The sequence below is a fragment of the Jaculus jaculus genome, chromosome 19, assembly GCF_020740685.1.
Source record: "Jaculus jaculus isolate mJacJac1 chromosome 19, mJacJac1.mat.Y.cur, whole genome shotgun sequence".
In the NCBI taxonomy this organism is placed as follows: Eukaryota; Metazoa; Chordata; class Mammalia; order Rodentia; family Dipodidae; genus Jaculus; species Jaculus jaculus.
The window spans coordinates 57,747,155-57,763,895 of record NC_059120.1 but is presented as its reverse complement, the minus strand read 5'-3'; the positions used below and the strand labels follow the sequence as shown (position 1 = coordinate 57,763,895).

At 42.3% G+C, this 16,741-nt stretch overlaps 1 protein-coding gene across 28 annotated transcripts in view; it reads right to left on the bottom strand.

Moving 5' to 3' along the window:
• Ubap2l (ubiquitin associated protein 2 like) overlaps positions 1-16,741 on the bottom strand; it is a 72,027-nt gene that overhangs the window by 28,482 nt on the left and 26,804 nt on the right. For all 28 annotated transcript variants that reach the window (XM_045138530.1, XM_045138541.1, XM_045138548.1 and 25 more), the window contains 3 exons: positions 14,159-14,211; positions 9,247-9,332; positions 3,995-4,166 (listed from right to left, as the gene is read on the bottom strand). In XM_045138530.1, coding sequence (XP_044994465.1) covers positions 3,995-4,166; positions 9,247-9,332; positions 14,159-14,211 — 311 coding nt within the window. The remainder of the gene's footprint in view (positions 1-3,994; positions 4,167-9,246; positions 9,333-14,158; positions 14,212-16,741) is intronic.

Sequence of the window (16,741 nt, the reverse complement as noted above, 5' to 3'; positions counted from 1 at the left end):
TATTATCCCATTTTATAAGATGACTCAGTCTCTCCAAAGCTACAAATTCTCTCCTGCAATTAGCTATTAGTACCAAACTTAGCAGCTCTTATAGACAAAGCTGTTTTAGAGCTGGAGAAGTGGCTAAATGGTCAAGGAACTTTTCCTGCAAGTCCAAAGTACACAGGTTTGATTCCTTAGGGTTCATGCAAACCAGATGCACAAGGTGGTACATGCTTCTGGAATTCCCCTGCAGTGGCTGAAGGCCCTGGGATGTGATACTCCATCTGCCACTTTCTCTAAGTAAAAAATTTTGTAAAACAAAAAAAAAAAAACATTTAGGGCTGGACAGATGGCTTAGCAGTTAAGCGCTTGCCTGTGAAGCCTCAGGACCCCAGTTCGAGACTCGATTCCCCAGGATCCACATTAGCCAGATGCACAAGGGGGCGCACACATCTGGAGTTCGTTTGCAGTGGCTAGAAGCCCTGGCATGCCCATTCTCTCTCTCTCTCTCTGCCTCCTTCAAAGAAATAAATAAAAATAAACATAAAAAATTTTCAAAGACTGGACGGATAACTTAGCAGTTAAGGCACTTGCCTGTGAAGCCTAAGGACCCAGGTTCAACTTCTCCATATTCCTCATAGCCAGTCACACAAAAGTGAGGCAAGCATGCAAGGGTGCACATGCCCACTAGGTGGTGAAAGTGTCTGGAGTTATGAATGCAGTGGCTGAGGCCCTGAGGCACTAATTCTCTCTCTCTCTAAAATAAAATATAAATAAACTATTTTAGAGAACAAAAAGGCTTCACCATGCTTTAAACTTTTGCTGCCTATGAAAATATTAAGGGCAATTGCCTACAAAGCCTAAGGACCCAGGTTCAATTCCCCAGTACCCACATAAGCCAGATGTACAAGTTGACCCATGTGTCCATAGTCTGTTTGCAGTGGCTGGAGGCCCTCGTGTGCACATTCTCTCTCTCTACCTGCCTCTTCCTCTCTCATAATTAAGTGAATAAATAAAACTAAAAATGATAAATTACAAAAAGGGAATAGAAAGGAAGAACGGGGACTTAATAGGATGGTATTTTGTGTGTGTGTGTATGTGTGTGTATGTGTGTGTGTGTGTATATATATATGTAGAAGAATAGATTAATCAGGGTGAAAAGGCCTAAGTGAGGTCAGGGAAAGAGACTGAGTAAAGGAAAGACGGAGGGAGGCTAATCAAAATCTAAAGAGGATATAAATAAATCATATGGAAACCTACTTTTTTGGACCATGAAACACTCAGGAGCCGTAGATTGTTGCTAGAAAATTTTCAGTGCCAGGGATGGAATACCTTCCAGTAAGTTGTTGGCCAGGGAGGTCCCTGATGCCCCCAAAACATTACAGGCCACTGCTAGAAAATTTTCAGTGTCAGGGATGGGATACCTTCCAGTAAGTTGTTGGCCAGGGAGGTCCCTGATGCCCCCAAAACATTACAGGCCACTGCTGAGGCCCTTGGTTTCCCACCAGGAGGGGATGGTATGACCCCTATTGCTAAAGACTCCACATACTTGGGCAATAAGATCACTGAGAAATCTTGCTGGAACTGAGCTGAAAACTTCCTCCATGTAGACCAGCTGACAGAAAGCTTTAAAAAGCCACATTGCATGAAGCTTAATGGGAGAGAGAAAATCACCAGTGAAGATACTCCACAGTGGATACTGCAAGCCTTATATTTAGCCAAACGGGCCAAATGAACCAAAAGGTGCAATAGTGGCATGTCAGTTTGGGGGAAACCAACCACCTCTAATTGGACTGGAGGCCTGCACCATGGGATGGAATACATCTCTGATACTGAAAACCTAAAACAGGGGTAGTCATGAGCCCTAGGGGTGTAATGTCTGGTGCTGTCTGGCTAAATGTATATTCTGCACTCATCAAACTGCCCAGTAAGCACTTCTCTTAATGTTCATACCCATATATTAATACTACTCTCACTTTTTTGTTAGGGAACTTTCTTTTCAGATGGCAGTGACCTTGAGATGACTCAGAAGGCATCACAGTGCTGAGAAGTGACAGAGGGAGTGCTCAGCACTGCAATATCTCTATCACACCTCCAAGACTCACGGTCCATTGTGGAAGAGGTGGTGGAAAGAATGTAAGAGCCAAAGGAAGGGCAGGACTCCTTAAAACATGCTCCTCCAGACACAAAATGGTCTGGATATCCAGGACCTCACAGTGCCTGACACTACCTACACAAGACCATCATAATAGGAGGAAAAGATGAAGACATCAAAATAAGAGACTGATTGAGGGGAGAGGGGATATTATGGAAAGTAGAGCTTCAAAGAGGAAAGAGGGGGGAGGGAGGGAGTTACTGTGGGATATTGTTTACAATCATGGAATTTAATTATAAAAAATAAAAATTAGGGCTGGAGAGATGGCTTAGTGGTTAAACGCTTGCCTGCAAAGCCAAAGGACCCCGGTTCGAGGCTCGATTCCTCAGGACCCATGTTAGCCAGATGCACAAGGGGGTGCACACATCTAGAGTTCGTTTGTAGTGGCTGGAGGCCCTGATGTGACCATTTTTTCTCTCTCTCCTTCTTTCTCTGTCGCTCTCAAATAAATAAAAATAAACAAAATTTTAAAAAATAAAAAATTTAAAAATGAGCACTCAGGAAGCAGAGGTAGGAGGATCATTATGAGTTTGAGGCCAGCCTGAGATGGCATAGTGAATTCCAGGTCAGCCTGGGCTAGAGCGAGACCCTACCTTGAAAAGAACCAACAAAAAAAAGAAAAGAAAAAGTACAATAAAGAAAGCCACTATTTTGTAAAAAACTCCTGGAGTGGACCCAAAAAGATCGTTATCAAAACCCAATATGGAGGGCTGGACAGATGGCTTAAAGGTTAAGTGCTTTCCTATGAAGCCTAAGGAACCCAGTTTGAGGCTCAATTCCCCAGGATCTATGTTAGCCATATGCACAAGGGGGTGCACATGTCTGGAGTTCGTTTGTAGTGGCTAGAGGCCCTGCTGTGCCCATTCTCTATCTACCTCTTTCTCTATCGGTCTCAATTAAAAATAATAATAATCAACATAGAGCCACGTGTGTGGGCGCACGCCTAAGATTCTAGCACTTGGAAGGCAGAGAGAGTAGGATCACCATGCGCTTCTGGCCAGCCTGGGGATACACAGTAAATTCCAGGTCAGCCTGGAACAGAGTGAGATCCTACCTCAAAAAAAAAAAAAAAAAAAATCAACATCAACATGGCACTAGGAGAGATGGCTCAGTGATTAAGGTGTTTGCCTGCAAAGCCAAAGGACCTAGGTTCAATTCCCCAGGACCCACATAAGCCAGATGCACAAAGTGGCACATTCATCTGGAGTTCGTTTGTAGTGACTGGAAGCCCCGGCATACGCATTCTCTCCCTTCCTCCCTTCTGTTCTCTCAAATAAATAAATAAAAGTCAAATATTTTTTAAAAAATCAACATGGCATCATTCATGGTAAAGTTCCAAGTTTCCAAGCATACCATTCTTATTTATCTTGTGAAAAAATCAAGACAACCATCAAATTTCCTAAATAGGCTGATTTCTACTAGTGTACTAATGAACTCCTCAACCTTAATACACACAAAAAAAAAATCCTGATAAAACTAATCAGTTATCCTCAAGCCCCCCCTCCCCAGAAGCTCTAGCCTAGGCCACCCTGGAATTCACTGTGTATTCGCATACTGGCATTAAACTCAGGGCGAACCTCCTACCTCTGCCTCCCAAGGGCTGAGATTAAAGGTGTGCACCACCATGCCCAGGTCAACCAGTTATTTTTTTCTTATTCACTCTTGTATATCTTACATGGAAAATAATATCCATTCCCTAACACATAAAAGCGCATGTATTCATGCGCACACTCATGCGTACACACACTCAAATGCAAATAATTTAAAACAAACAACAATAAAGAAATCAAGCAACTTGAGACTTGTTCTCATTTGTCTTTTGACAAAGGGATGACTGATAGTTTGTGTCCTACCTACCATACTATGATGAGAAAACGTATTTCCTGCAGCAGGCTGGGATATGGCATTCTGCTTGGAGTTACTGAACACCAGAGGCTGCGCCAGAGAAGGAGCCTGAGATGGATCCAGATTAGATGAATCATTCTCCAGTGAGGATGGTGTTTTCCCCAAGAGAACAGCAAGGTCAATTCTAGTTCAGGAGAGAAAGGTAACTTAATGAATACTGACTGAACATTCCAACAACCCCACACCAGACACCAATAAGGATTAGATCAAAATGAAGGCATCTAATGTTTCTTCTAATTAGATCCATAAGCAAAAGCTATCTACACTCAAATACCAAAAGTGATTTTTAAGAGCTACTATACTATATACGTAAAATTCTACTGATGTTAACCAACAGTAACGGTAATTTAATTTTTTTTACTCAGTGAAGACATTTATTTAATGAAATATCAAATCTTAGAGCTTTTTCCCTCTTGAAACTGGGTCTCGCTAAGTAGCCAGGCTACCCAAAAACTTGTAATCCTCCTGTCTAAGCCTCCCAAGTGGTGGGATTATAAACATGGACCAAACACCCAGCTTGAAATTTTAATATAGCAGCTGTAACTTTGCAAAAATTTTGAAATATTTACCATGAATTAAATACTAAATACATTTTAACTTCTAAAATATAAGTCCGTCTGGCCAGCTAGGTATGGTATTGTCTGCCTATAATCCCACCATTTGGGAGGCCGAGATAGGAGGAGGGCAACAACTTCGAGGCAGGCCTGAACTATGTTACAATACATTGTCTCAAATACACAAAAACAAAAATCAAATGCCAGAATGCTATCATTTTCAAGTGAATGCTGACATTTTGGTTTTAGGTTATTCTCCCATTTTTTATAAAACTTACAAAGTTACCTGTAGTGTAATTAAAAAAAAAAAAAAAGGGCTAGGCAAGCTGGGTGCAGTGGCACATACCTTTAATCCCAGCACTCGGGAGGTAGAGGTAGGAGGATCGCCAAGAGTTCAAGGCCACCCTGAGACTACACAGTGAATTCCCTATCAGCCTGGACTAGAGTAAGACCCTACCTCGAAAAACAAAAACACAAAAAGTGTATGTGTGTGTGTGTGTGTATGTATGTATATATATATATATAAACAAACAAAAAGTATGTGTGTGTGTGTGTGTGTGTGTGTGTGTGTGTGTGTGTGTGTGTGTATGTATATGTGTGTATATATATCTAGGCAAAGTGTGGTAGTGCATGCCTTTAATCCCAGCATTCTGAAGGGTGAGTTATGAGGATCTCTGTGAAATTAAGGTCACCCTGAGACTACAGAGTAAATTTCAGGTCAATCTGAGCTACACTGAGACCCTACCTTGGAAAACAAAACCAAAATATACATACATACATATGTGGATGGGGCTATAGACTGGACAGACAGCTGAGTACTTAAAGGTACTTGCTTGCAAAGCCTGTCAATCTGGGTTCAATTCCCTAATGCTCACATAAAGCGGCATGTTCATCTAGAGTTCATTTATAGTGGCAAAAGACCCTGATGTGGCCATTCTCTCACTCTTTTTCTCTCTCTCTTTACAAATAAACAATTAATATGGAGCTAGAGATATATCTCAGTGGGAAGAACAAATGCACAACATTTTTAAGAACCTGAATTCATCCCCAGCATTCTTTTTGGTGTTGTTTTTGTTTTTTGAGGAAGGGTCTCAGTCTGGCCCAAGATGACCTGGGATTAACTGTAGTTTCAGGGTGGCCTCAAATTCACAGCTATCCTCCTAGCTTTGCCTACTGCTGGTATTAAAGGAATGCAGCACTATGCCTGAACCTAGCTTTCTCTTTATAAAACAAAAAAATTTATGATTGAAGTGTTAATCAAAATTTTAAAAATTATGAATAAGCCATATGAAAACCTAGTCCTTTACTAGCTGAAAAATATTAAAATGTGAAGGCATTCGGGCAAGCATGCAGAAACCATAGATTGTTATAGGTACATAGTGATACAAAGTGTTATGCAGCCTCTAAGGGAGAAAAGGTCATCAATACTTAACCAGCAAAGGACTCTGCAAGCAACACTGCTGGCCAGACAGGCAAAATGTAGCAAATGGTGCAATGATGGCATGTCTGTTAGAAATGTGGTGAGTCATGCCTGTAATTCCAGAGAGTTCAAGGGGCTACAGACAATTCCAGGTCAGCCTGTGCTAGAGTAACATCCTGCTTCAAAACAAATAAAGAAAAACCTTTCAAATACTACTAGCAAAGCATCCTGAACCTTGAAAAGGATATAAAGGACTGTAAACCCCAAGAACACACACAACCCACTCAACTCCATAACCTATTTCTCTCTTTAATAGTCCCAAAATTATAGCAAGCTTGAGAGATGAATTAATGGCTGAGGTGCTACCTAGTAAAGTCTAAGGATCCAGGTTCAATTCCCCAGTACCCAGATGCACATGGTGGCTCATGTGTCTGCAGTTCATTTGCAGTGGCTAGAAACCCGGGTGTGTCCATGTACGCTCTCTCTCTAATAAATAAATAAATATATTTTTAAAATAACTTTATTTTTATTTATTTGAGAGAGAAAGGAAAGATGCAGAAAGAGTGAGGGAAAGAATGGGTGTGCCAGGGCCTCCAGCCACTGCAACGGAAGTCCAGGCGCATGTGACCCCTGTGCATCTGGCTTACATGGGTCCTGCGGAATAGAACTGAGGTCCTTTGGCTTTGCAGGCAAACAACGTAACGGCTAAGCCATCTCTCCAGCCCAAAAAGAAAAAAAAAAATGCAGTGAATTATCAAGCCTGAGATGGATCATGGAGAACTCTGAATGTCTAACTGGCAAGCAAACTTTTTTTGGGACAGAGGGGTTTTAAGGTAGGGTCTTGCTCTAGGTCCATCCAGGCTGACCTGGAAGTGACTATATAGTATGTAGTCTCAAAGTGGCCTCAAACTCATGGTAATCCTCCTACCTCAGCCTTCGGAGTGCTGGGATTAAAGGTGTGTGCTACCACACCTCAATGGCAAACCTCTTATGTGGAGTAGTCTTAAGGGTCTGAGGTCTCACTCAACCTATAGAGTCTATGCCAACTCAGGGTAGTTAGTTTCAAAAGTAAAAGACTATGAAGATTGCTCAATGGTTCAATGTGACTCCTGTGCAAGGATGAGGGCCTTAAGACTGCCCCAAGTTCAAATCTATAGATCACAAGCTGCACAGATACCTATAGCCCCAGTTCAAAAGGGGAGCAGAAAGCCAGGTATGGTGGCACACGCCTTTAATCCCAGCACTTGGGAGGCAAAGGTAGGAGGATCGCCGTGAGTTCGAGGCCAATCTGAAACTAAACAGTGAATTCCAGGTCTGCCTGGGCTAAAAGTGAGACCCTAACTTGAAAAACTTAAAAGAAAAAAGTGGGAGGAGCAACAAGTTGGGGAATCAGTAAAAGATGACTTCCATTCAAAAACATTATCACTTGGGCATAGTAGCACACGCCTTTAATCCCAGCACTTAGGAGGCAGAGGTAGGAGGATCATAACAGAAGACCACTCTGAGACTACACAATGAATTCCAGGTCAGCCTGGGCTAGAGTGAGACCAACACGCAAAATAAGTAAATAAATAAAAACAAGAGGGAGGGCATTACATAGAATATTGTTTATCATCATGGAAGCTGATAATAAAAAAAAAAAAACAAGACCAGGCAGAAAAACAATGTAGCACTCTAGCCTCCACTAGCAAGTGAGCCCAGCCACAGGCAAGTGTACAGGGTGCTACAAGGACACACAGGCGTACTTACACAACACCCACAACACCCACACCCACACCCACACCCCACACATGAGCAAAAGCGAAAATAAAAAATAAAGTGAACTGTTAGCTGGGGGTAGTGTCTGAAGTAGGAGGATCACTGTGAATTTGATACCAGCTAGGACTACAGAGTTAGTTCTGGGTCAGCCTTGGACAGAATGAACCCTGCCTCAAAAAACAACAACAACAAAAAACAGCCAGTCGTGGTGGCGCTTGCCCTTAATCTGAGGCCACCTTGAGACTAAATCCAGGTCAGCCTGAGCCACAGTGAGACCCTACCTTGAAAAAGAGCAAAACAAAAACTCAAACAAAACAAAACATGAAAAGAGGCTGAAGATTTGGCTCAGGGTTTAAGTGGGTTTCTTGTATAAGCATGAGGACCAGAAGGGGCCTGAGACCCCCAGAGTTTGAATCTCCAGATCCCATGTGAACAGCTAGACCAAGCAAGCCTGTAACCCCAAGTCCCACAGGCAAAGAGAGATCTGAGATTGCTGGAGCCCCACAAACTCTTTAAGAGATTGCCTTAAAACAAGACCAGACAGAAGGCTGATGGAACAGAAATCAGACATCATTCTGTTCTGGTCAATGCAGGGGAGTGCCCTCCAGTGCAAGCTAGAATACACATACCTACCTAAAAACACACCCATTACAAACATGCATACAAGAAAAAGAAAGAAAGAAAAATTTCTACCTCTAACTTCACCCTTCTTTCCCTGGCTTACTTAAAAGAGAATTTATAGTCAGTGCTCGTAATGAGACAGACTGATGTATACAACTAAAAGGCCAGGTGTCTGGTTTTTTGTTTTTTGTTTTGTTTTTTTTTTAAGGTAGAATCTTGCATCTAACCCAGGCCTCCTTGGAAATTCACTATGTAATCTCAGGCTGTCCTTGAATTTACAATGATCCTCCTACCGTGACCTCCCAAGCACTGGGATTACAGGCATACACAACATGCTCAGTTAAAGGGCTCTTTTAAAATTTGTGTTAGGGCTACAGAGATGGCTTGGCGGTTAAGGCGCATGTCTGTGAAACCTAAGGACCCAGTTTCAATTCTCCAGGTCCCACGTAACCCAGATGCACATGGTGCCACTTGCATCTGGAGTTCCTTTGCAGTGGCTAGAGGCCCTGGTGTGCCCATTCTCTCTCTCCCTCCCTCCCTCCATCTCTAATAAATAAATAAAAATAAAATTATGTACTAACCTCTATTTAATACACTGATTAGTCATGTAATGATTTTCGTATTTTTCAATCAACTGAAGAACTTAGTATCATTATTACTATATACATGGGAGTCTGTAAAGGCCAGTGCTCCTTTTCCTTTTCTTTTTTTCTCCCCGGAGTCTCAATCTAGCCCAGGCTGAACTGGAACTCATTCTGTAGTCTCTCTGTAGTATGTGTGTCAGTGAAACTTTCTTACAGCTAACTTAGCCAATGTCTTTGGGAAAAGATGCTGAGTTTTACCACACTTGCCTCTGACCAGCAGTGATTGTCACATTCTCCGCAGGCAGAGGCACTGAAGACACATTAGAGGCAGTGAAGATCTTGGTCTCAGAAAGCTGGAAAAAGAGAAACTAGTTACTCCTGCTGTCAGCAAGGCTATAGTCAGAAATGTGGCTAAAGCTCTCTTAGATTAACTTTTTTTTAAAGTAGGGTTGCTGTGGTGGTTTGATTCAGGTGTCTCCCATAAACTTAGGTGTTCCTGAATGCAAGGTTCCCAGCTGATGGAGATTTGGGAATTATCACCTCATGGAGGCAGTGTATTGTTGGAGGTGGACTTATAGGTGTTATAGCTAGTTTCCCTGTGCCAGTGTTTGACGTACTCTTCTGTTGCTATGGACCACCTTATGTTGACCAGGGGATGATGTCCACCCTCTGCTCATGTCTTTGTTTTCCCTGCCATTATGGAGCTTCCCCCTGAAGCCTATAAGCCAAAATAAACCTCGTTTTTCCCCACCAAAAAAAAAAAAAAAAAAAAAAGAAAAAAGAAAGAAATGTGGCTAAAGATGTGGGTAAATTCAACACCAAGGAAACAGAAAACCCCATGAAGAAAAGCTATCAGCAGGGCGTGGTGGCGCAGGCCTTTAGTCCCAGCACTCGGAAGGCAGAGGTAGGAGGATCACACTGAGTTCAAGGCCACCCGGAGACTACACAGTGAATTATAGGTCAGCCTGTGCTAGAATGAAACCCTACCTCAATGGATTAATCTTTAAACTAGCTCAGCGGCAGAAGCTCAATGATTTTACTCAAAGAAAAGTTCAATCAAGGAACTCAAAGTATAATGGACACACATCATCATATGAAGACCCCATCTCAGAGAAAGGTTAGAGTTGCTCATCATAAAGAGAAAATTCCATTAATTTTCCCATTATAGGTTCCCAACTCCCATCTCTACTATCTTCTGCTATTCTTCTCCTCCAGTGGAAGGAAAATCATGATCAATAAAAAAAAAATAAAAAAAAAAGTAAATCTCTGGTATTTTTGAGCACTATGGGCTCAAGCAGGTATGAGGCTAAGATCTTTTCATTACTTTTTTTTTTTTGTTTTTATTTATAGAGACAGAAAGAGTTGGAAGCACACACATGAGATAGAGAATGAATATGGACATGCTAGGGTCTCTAGCCACTGCAAATGAAATCCAGATGCATGCGTCATCATGCACATCTGTCTTATGTGGGACCTGAAGAATCAAACTTGGGTCCTTAGGCTTTGCAGGCAAGTGCCTTAACCACTAAGCCACATCTCAGCCCTTTTTATGTTTTTTGAGGTGGGAATCTCACTCAAGTCCAGACTGACCTGCAATTCACATCAATCTCAAAGTGGCCTCAAACTCATAGCAATCCTCCTACCTCTGCCTCCTGAGTACTGGGATTAAAGGCATGGGCCACTGTGGATGTGGAGGTAGGGTCTTGCTCTAGTCCAGGCTGACCTGGAATTGACTATGTACTCTCAGAGTGGCCTTGAACTCACAGTGATCCTACCTCAGCCTCCCAAGGGCTGAGATTAAAGGCATGTGCCACCACACCCACTTTCATTAATAATTTTAACTATATACAAATTTTGCACTACGGCTGCTTTATTATACTGAGTTTTCTTTTTAAATTTATTTATTTGAGAGAGAGAGAGAGAGAAACAGGCGGAGAGAGACAGAAAGAGAGAAAATGAGCACTCCAGGGCCTCCAACCACTGCAAAGGAACTCCAGACAAATGCGCCTCCTTGTGCATCTGGCTTACGTGGGTCCTGAAGAATCAAACCAGGATCCTTTGGCTTTGCAGGCAAACGGCTTAACCACTAAGCCATCTCTCCAGCCCTGGGTTTCTTTTGTTGTTGTTGGTGGTGGTGTTTGTTTTCACATAGGGTCTCACTCTAGCCCAAGCCAACATGAAACTCACTCTGTAGCCTCAGGCTCACACTATTCATGGAGATCCTCCTATCTACACTGTGCCTTGTCTGACTTAAAATTACACTCAAGATAGCTGGGTAAGATAATTTTACTTTAAGGAAAAAAATCACCTTGTTTAACTATATAAAGTATTTTTTAATTTATTTATTAAAGTGGGAAAAAGTGCCAAAGCATATTGTCATTGCAAATAAACTCAAGATACACGCACCACTTTGTACATCTGCCTTACATGGCAAGTAGGGAGTAGAACGTGGACTGGTAGACTTTGCAAACATACATCATTAACCACTGACCTATCTCTCTAGCTAAAACTAGACTTTAGAATACTGACAACACCCATTCAGAACCTATATATTTCCCCAATTTGGGTCTATAGGTGGGCTTTGCCTCTTGCTTCCTTCTCCTGGGCAGAAACTCTCTGTACATTCTCCCCATTCCTTCTCTTAATCTAATAAAATCTCTAAGTTAAAAAAGAAAAGATACTGAAATAGGTTTATCCACAATCAACGAAAACCATGATTTACATTCAAAAACTTGATTGTAACCAGGAAGGAGCAAAATTCACTTGCTGGGTGGGTGTGGTAGTGCATGCCTTTAATCTGAGCACTGGGGAGACCAAGGTAAGAGGATAACCTTGAGTTCAAGGCCAGTCTGAGACTACATAGTGAATTCCACTGCATCCTAGAATAGAACAAAACCCTACCAAAATAATCAAAATCATAACCTTTATGTGCATGTGTGTGTGCACATGCTCACATGGGAAATATGGATGTGCTAAAGGTCTCTTTTCACTGGGAACAAACACCAGACATTCATGTCTCTTTATTTTTTGGGAGGGGAATAGGGGGAGTTTCACTTGCTGAGATTAAATGTGTGTGACACCACGCCTGGCTTTTATGTCACCTTTTTTTTTATAACCTGCATTGGTGACTGGTGAACCAAACCCAGGCCAGCAGGCTTTACAAGAAAGCACCTATAACAGCTGAAGCATCTCGACAGGCTGAACAAAATTCTTTTCATGTAACACTGAAATAATTCAGCTTCTTTTCGTGCCTCTCCTCTATGAATCCTCCAAATTGAATGACACTGGCATCCCACTGTACACATACTCATCACACCAATGTAACAATATAATCAGAGCTGGGCATCAAGTCAATAAAGGCTTAGGCACTGTAACTCTCACTCGGCATCTATCGCTAAACCATTAAAGGACTTAGCACCAGACAAGTAAATGGCCCCAAGTACAGCTGTATGCCACAAACAGCTGTTAATATATTACCTACTACCTGCCTATCTAATATTTAATTCCTTTTCTTTACTTTTTTTTAATATTTAATTTTTATTTATTGGACAAAGAGGGAGAGAAAGAATGGGCACACCAGGGCTACTAGCCACCGCAAACAACCTCCAGACACGTGTGCCCCTTGTGCATCTGGCTAACATGGGTCTTGGGGAATCGAACGTGGGTCCTTTGGCTTTGCAGGCAAATGCCTTAACTGCTAAGCCATCTCTACAGCCCATCTTTACTTTTTTTTTTTCAAGAGAGAATGCACAAGCCAGGACTTGTAGCCACTGCAAATGAACTCCAGATGCATGTACCACCTTGTGTACCTAACTTAACATGGATCCTTAGGAAATCAAACCTAGATCCATTAGGCTTTGCAAGCAAGCACCTTACTACTAAAGACATCTCTCCAGCCCCGAAGTTCAACTTTAAAAAATATCTATGTATTTGCAAGTGGGAGGGAAGGGGATTTTCCAGGGCCTCTTGCCACTACAAAGGAAATCCAGTGGTACACATGCCACTTTGTGCATCTGGCTTTATGTGGATACTGAGGTGCCAGGCCATCAAGCTTTGCAGGCAAGTGCCTTTAACTGCTGACCTGTATCTCCAGATTTGGAGTGCTGGAAATAGGTCCGCATACACCTAGACAAGTGCTCTACCACTAAGCTGCATTTTCAGCCCTAACTCCATTTCGGTGTCCTACTCAATCACCATCTTTGCCTATAGTAAACCTGATAGATGTTAGACTTACACAACTTCACTTGTACTTTCCACAGTGTGGGTGGTTCCAGAGTCCTGTTGATACCCCGCCTCCTTCATATAACATACATGAATATTCTGACCCAGAACACTATTTTAGATATATAAAGTTCTGGGTCAGAATCTGTTTTTGAGTTGTTGGTTAGTTGTTTTTGCATATTTTTTTTAAAAATATGTATTTATTTATTTGTGTGTGTGTGTGTGTGTGTGTGTGAGAGAGAGAGAGAGAGAGAGAGAGAGAGAGGAGACAGAGACAGAGAGAGAGAGAAAGAGAGAGAGAGAGAGAGAGGAGACAGAGACAGAGAGAGAGAGAAAGAGAGAGAGAGAGAGAGAGAGAGAAAATAACAGAGTGTCAAGGCCTCTAGCCACTTCAAAAAACCTCCAGATGCATGGGTCACCTGGTACACCTGGCTTTACTTGGGTACTGAGGAATCAAGCTTTTGGCTTTGCATGCAAGTGCCTTAACCAATACACCATTTCTGCAGCCCAGGGTCAGAATCTTTTTTCTTTTTTAAAGCATTCCTATCTTTCTCCAGACACTGCACTACCTGATGCATCTTGTTTATGTGAGTGCTGGGGAATCGAACCTGGGTCCTTTGGCTTTGCAGGCAAACATCTTAACTGCTAAGCCATCTCTCCAGCCCCAGGGTCAGAATCTTAAGGGTGTATTTTGAAGGGTAGAAACATCCATTCTCTATCCTTAAACACCACTTGTGGGGATGGGGAGATGCCATAGCTGTTCAATGCTGTTGCTTGCAAAGTTTGATGGCCCAGGATTCAATTCCTCAAGCACCTATGTAAAGCCGAACAGGAAATTTGTTTGTAGTGACAAGAGTCCTTTAGCCCATTTAAATGAGCATGAAAATAAATGTAAAAACAAACACACACACACACACTCAGGAATAGAAGGCACTAAATGAATGACTGGAATACCTACATCTTCATTCCAATCTTCAGTTCCCCACTCTTCTGTTGCAGTCCTCCATGCACCTGGGAATAAAGGCATAGTGACAAAATAATTTGAGTGTTGACACCAAGTATGTTCAAACAACACTGATGAATAAACATTTTGGCATTCATTAGTATAGCAGTCAACAGCATGGACTAGAACTTAGGTCAGAAGGAAATCTCCGATTTGAATGAGATACCTCAGAGCAGCAAAGTTTTAATAAAATTATGATTTCAAAGCCACTTTCAGCTTTTGTCATACAGCCAGACTGGAAGTTGGAAGAAACATTTAAATAGCCCCGTGTGCACGCAAGCGCACACACACACACACATGCACGCACGCACGCACGCACGCACGCACGCCCCACCCCTACCCCAGCAAGACTCAATGCTCCAAACATAACAGTGAAGCACTCAGCTTTGCCTAGGTAGCCATACAGTTGAGTAACAGCACCCAATTCAAATCAGAGCATGCAAAGAACATGAATTTAGTTGGCATAAGGCATACAGATTCCTAGGTAGTCTAAAGAGATGACAACAGTGGCAGAGAAGCACACGAAGTTGCACAGGATGGTTAGTCAGAATGAGTAGGTCTGAAAACAAACCTATGACACGGAGACCTATCTGCTAGTAGAAATGAATTAAAAAACATACCCGGGCCCAAATCAAGTTCATACATCTCACTGGTTTAAGTAGATAATTATAAGGAAAGCTACACAGTTTTGCTTTTAGGAAGATACTGAGGTTAAAAGTCAAATATGGATCTGGGTGTGGTGGTACATGCCTTTAAGCCCAGCACTTGGGACGAAGAGGTAGGAGGATCACCGTGAGTTCGAGGGCACCCTGGGAGTACATAGTGAATTCCAGGTCAACCTGGACTAGAGTGAAACCCTACCTCGAAAAACAAAAAAACAAGAGAGAATACATATATGTCTTTTTGTAAGGAATCTGAGTGAGAATTGTTTTAAAAAACATTTTTATTTATTTGAACCTGGGAGTGGTGGTGCATGCCTTTAATTCCAGCACTTGGGAGGCAGAGGTAGGAGGATCACCATGAATTCAGTCCACCCTAAGACTACATAGTGAATTGTAAGTCAGCCTGAGCTAAGGTGAGACCCTGCCTCAGAAAACCAAAAACAGGGCTGGACAGTTGGCTCAGCAGTTAAGGCATTTGCTTGCAAAACCAAAGGACCTCAGTTCAATTCCCCAGGATGCACATAGCCAGATGCACAAGGCAGCACACACATCTGGAGTTCGTTTGCAGTGGCTGGAAGGTCTGGTATGCCAATTCTCTGTCTGTGCCTCTCTCCCTCCCTCCCCCCTCTCTCTCAAATAAATAGATTTAAAAAAAAAAAAAAACCACAACAATACAACCGATACATAGGCTGATTTTTTTTTTCTTTCACTCTAGCCCAGGGTGACCTGGATATCACTATGCAGTCTCAGGGTCACCTTGAACTCACAGCGATCCTCCTACCTCTTCCTCCCGAGTGCTGGGATTAAAGGTGTGCACCACCACACCTGGCTTGTTGTTTTCATTTGAGAGAGAGAATATGGTTGCATAAGGGCCTCCCACCCCTGCAAGCGAACTCCAGTCAAATGTACCCTCTTATGTATCTGGCTTTACGTGGGTACCAGGGAACTGAACTAGGGCTGCAGGCTTTGCAAGTACCTTTAACCACTCAGTCCCTGGATCAAGAATTTTTATGAGAAACAGAATTCTTCCCTTATACTAAAAAGCCACAGTAAGAATTCTCTCCAAATGCAGAATTTTTCAAACAAGAATTAAAGAATGAAGGGGAGGGCTGGAGAGATGGCTCAGCAGTTAAAAGTACTTGAATGCAAAGCCTAATGACCAAGGTGCCATCCCTAGTGCCCACATGAAGCCAGATGCAGGCTGGAGAGATGGCTCAGTGGTTAAGGTGCTAAAGCTTAATTAGCCATGTTCAACTCCCCAGTACCCATGTAAAGCTAAATGCACAAAGTGGCACATGCATCTGGAGATTGTGTGCAATAGCAGGATCCAGGCGTGACCATATTCTCTCAAAATAAATATATATTGGGCTGGAGGGATGACTTGAAAACCAAAGGACCCACGTTCAATTACCCAGGACCCATGTTAGCCAGATGCACAAAGGGGTACACATGCCTGGAGTGTTTTGCAGTGGTTACAAGCCCTGACATGTCCCCCTCTTTCTCTCTGACTCAAATAAATAAAATAAAAAATAAATATTAATTTTTTTAAAAAGGGCTGGAGAGATGACCCAGTAATTAACATGCTTGCTTACTTTAAAAACAGGCCAGCCTGATTTCAATTCTCCAGATGCCAGATGCACAAAATTGCAAGTTCATTTGGAGTTCACTTGCAGTTGGCAATAGGCCCTGAGTTACCCATTCATATTCCCTCTCTGCTTATAAATAAAAATATTTAAAAAAAATAAAACAATTGAGGTGCATGCCTATAATCTCAGCACTCAGAAGGCCAAGGCAGAAGAATCAAGGGAGGTCATCCTGGCTACATATCAAGACTCTAACTCAAAAATTCCCAAGTCAGGCTGAAGAGATGGCTTAC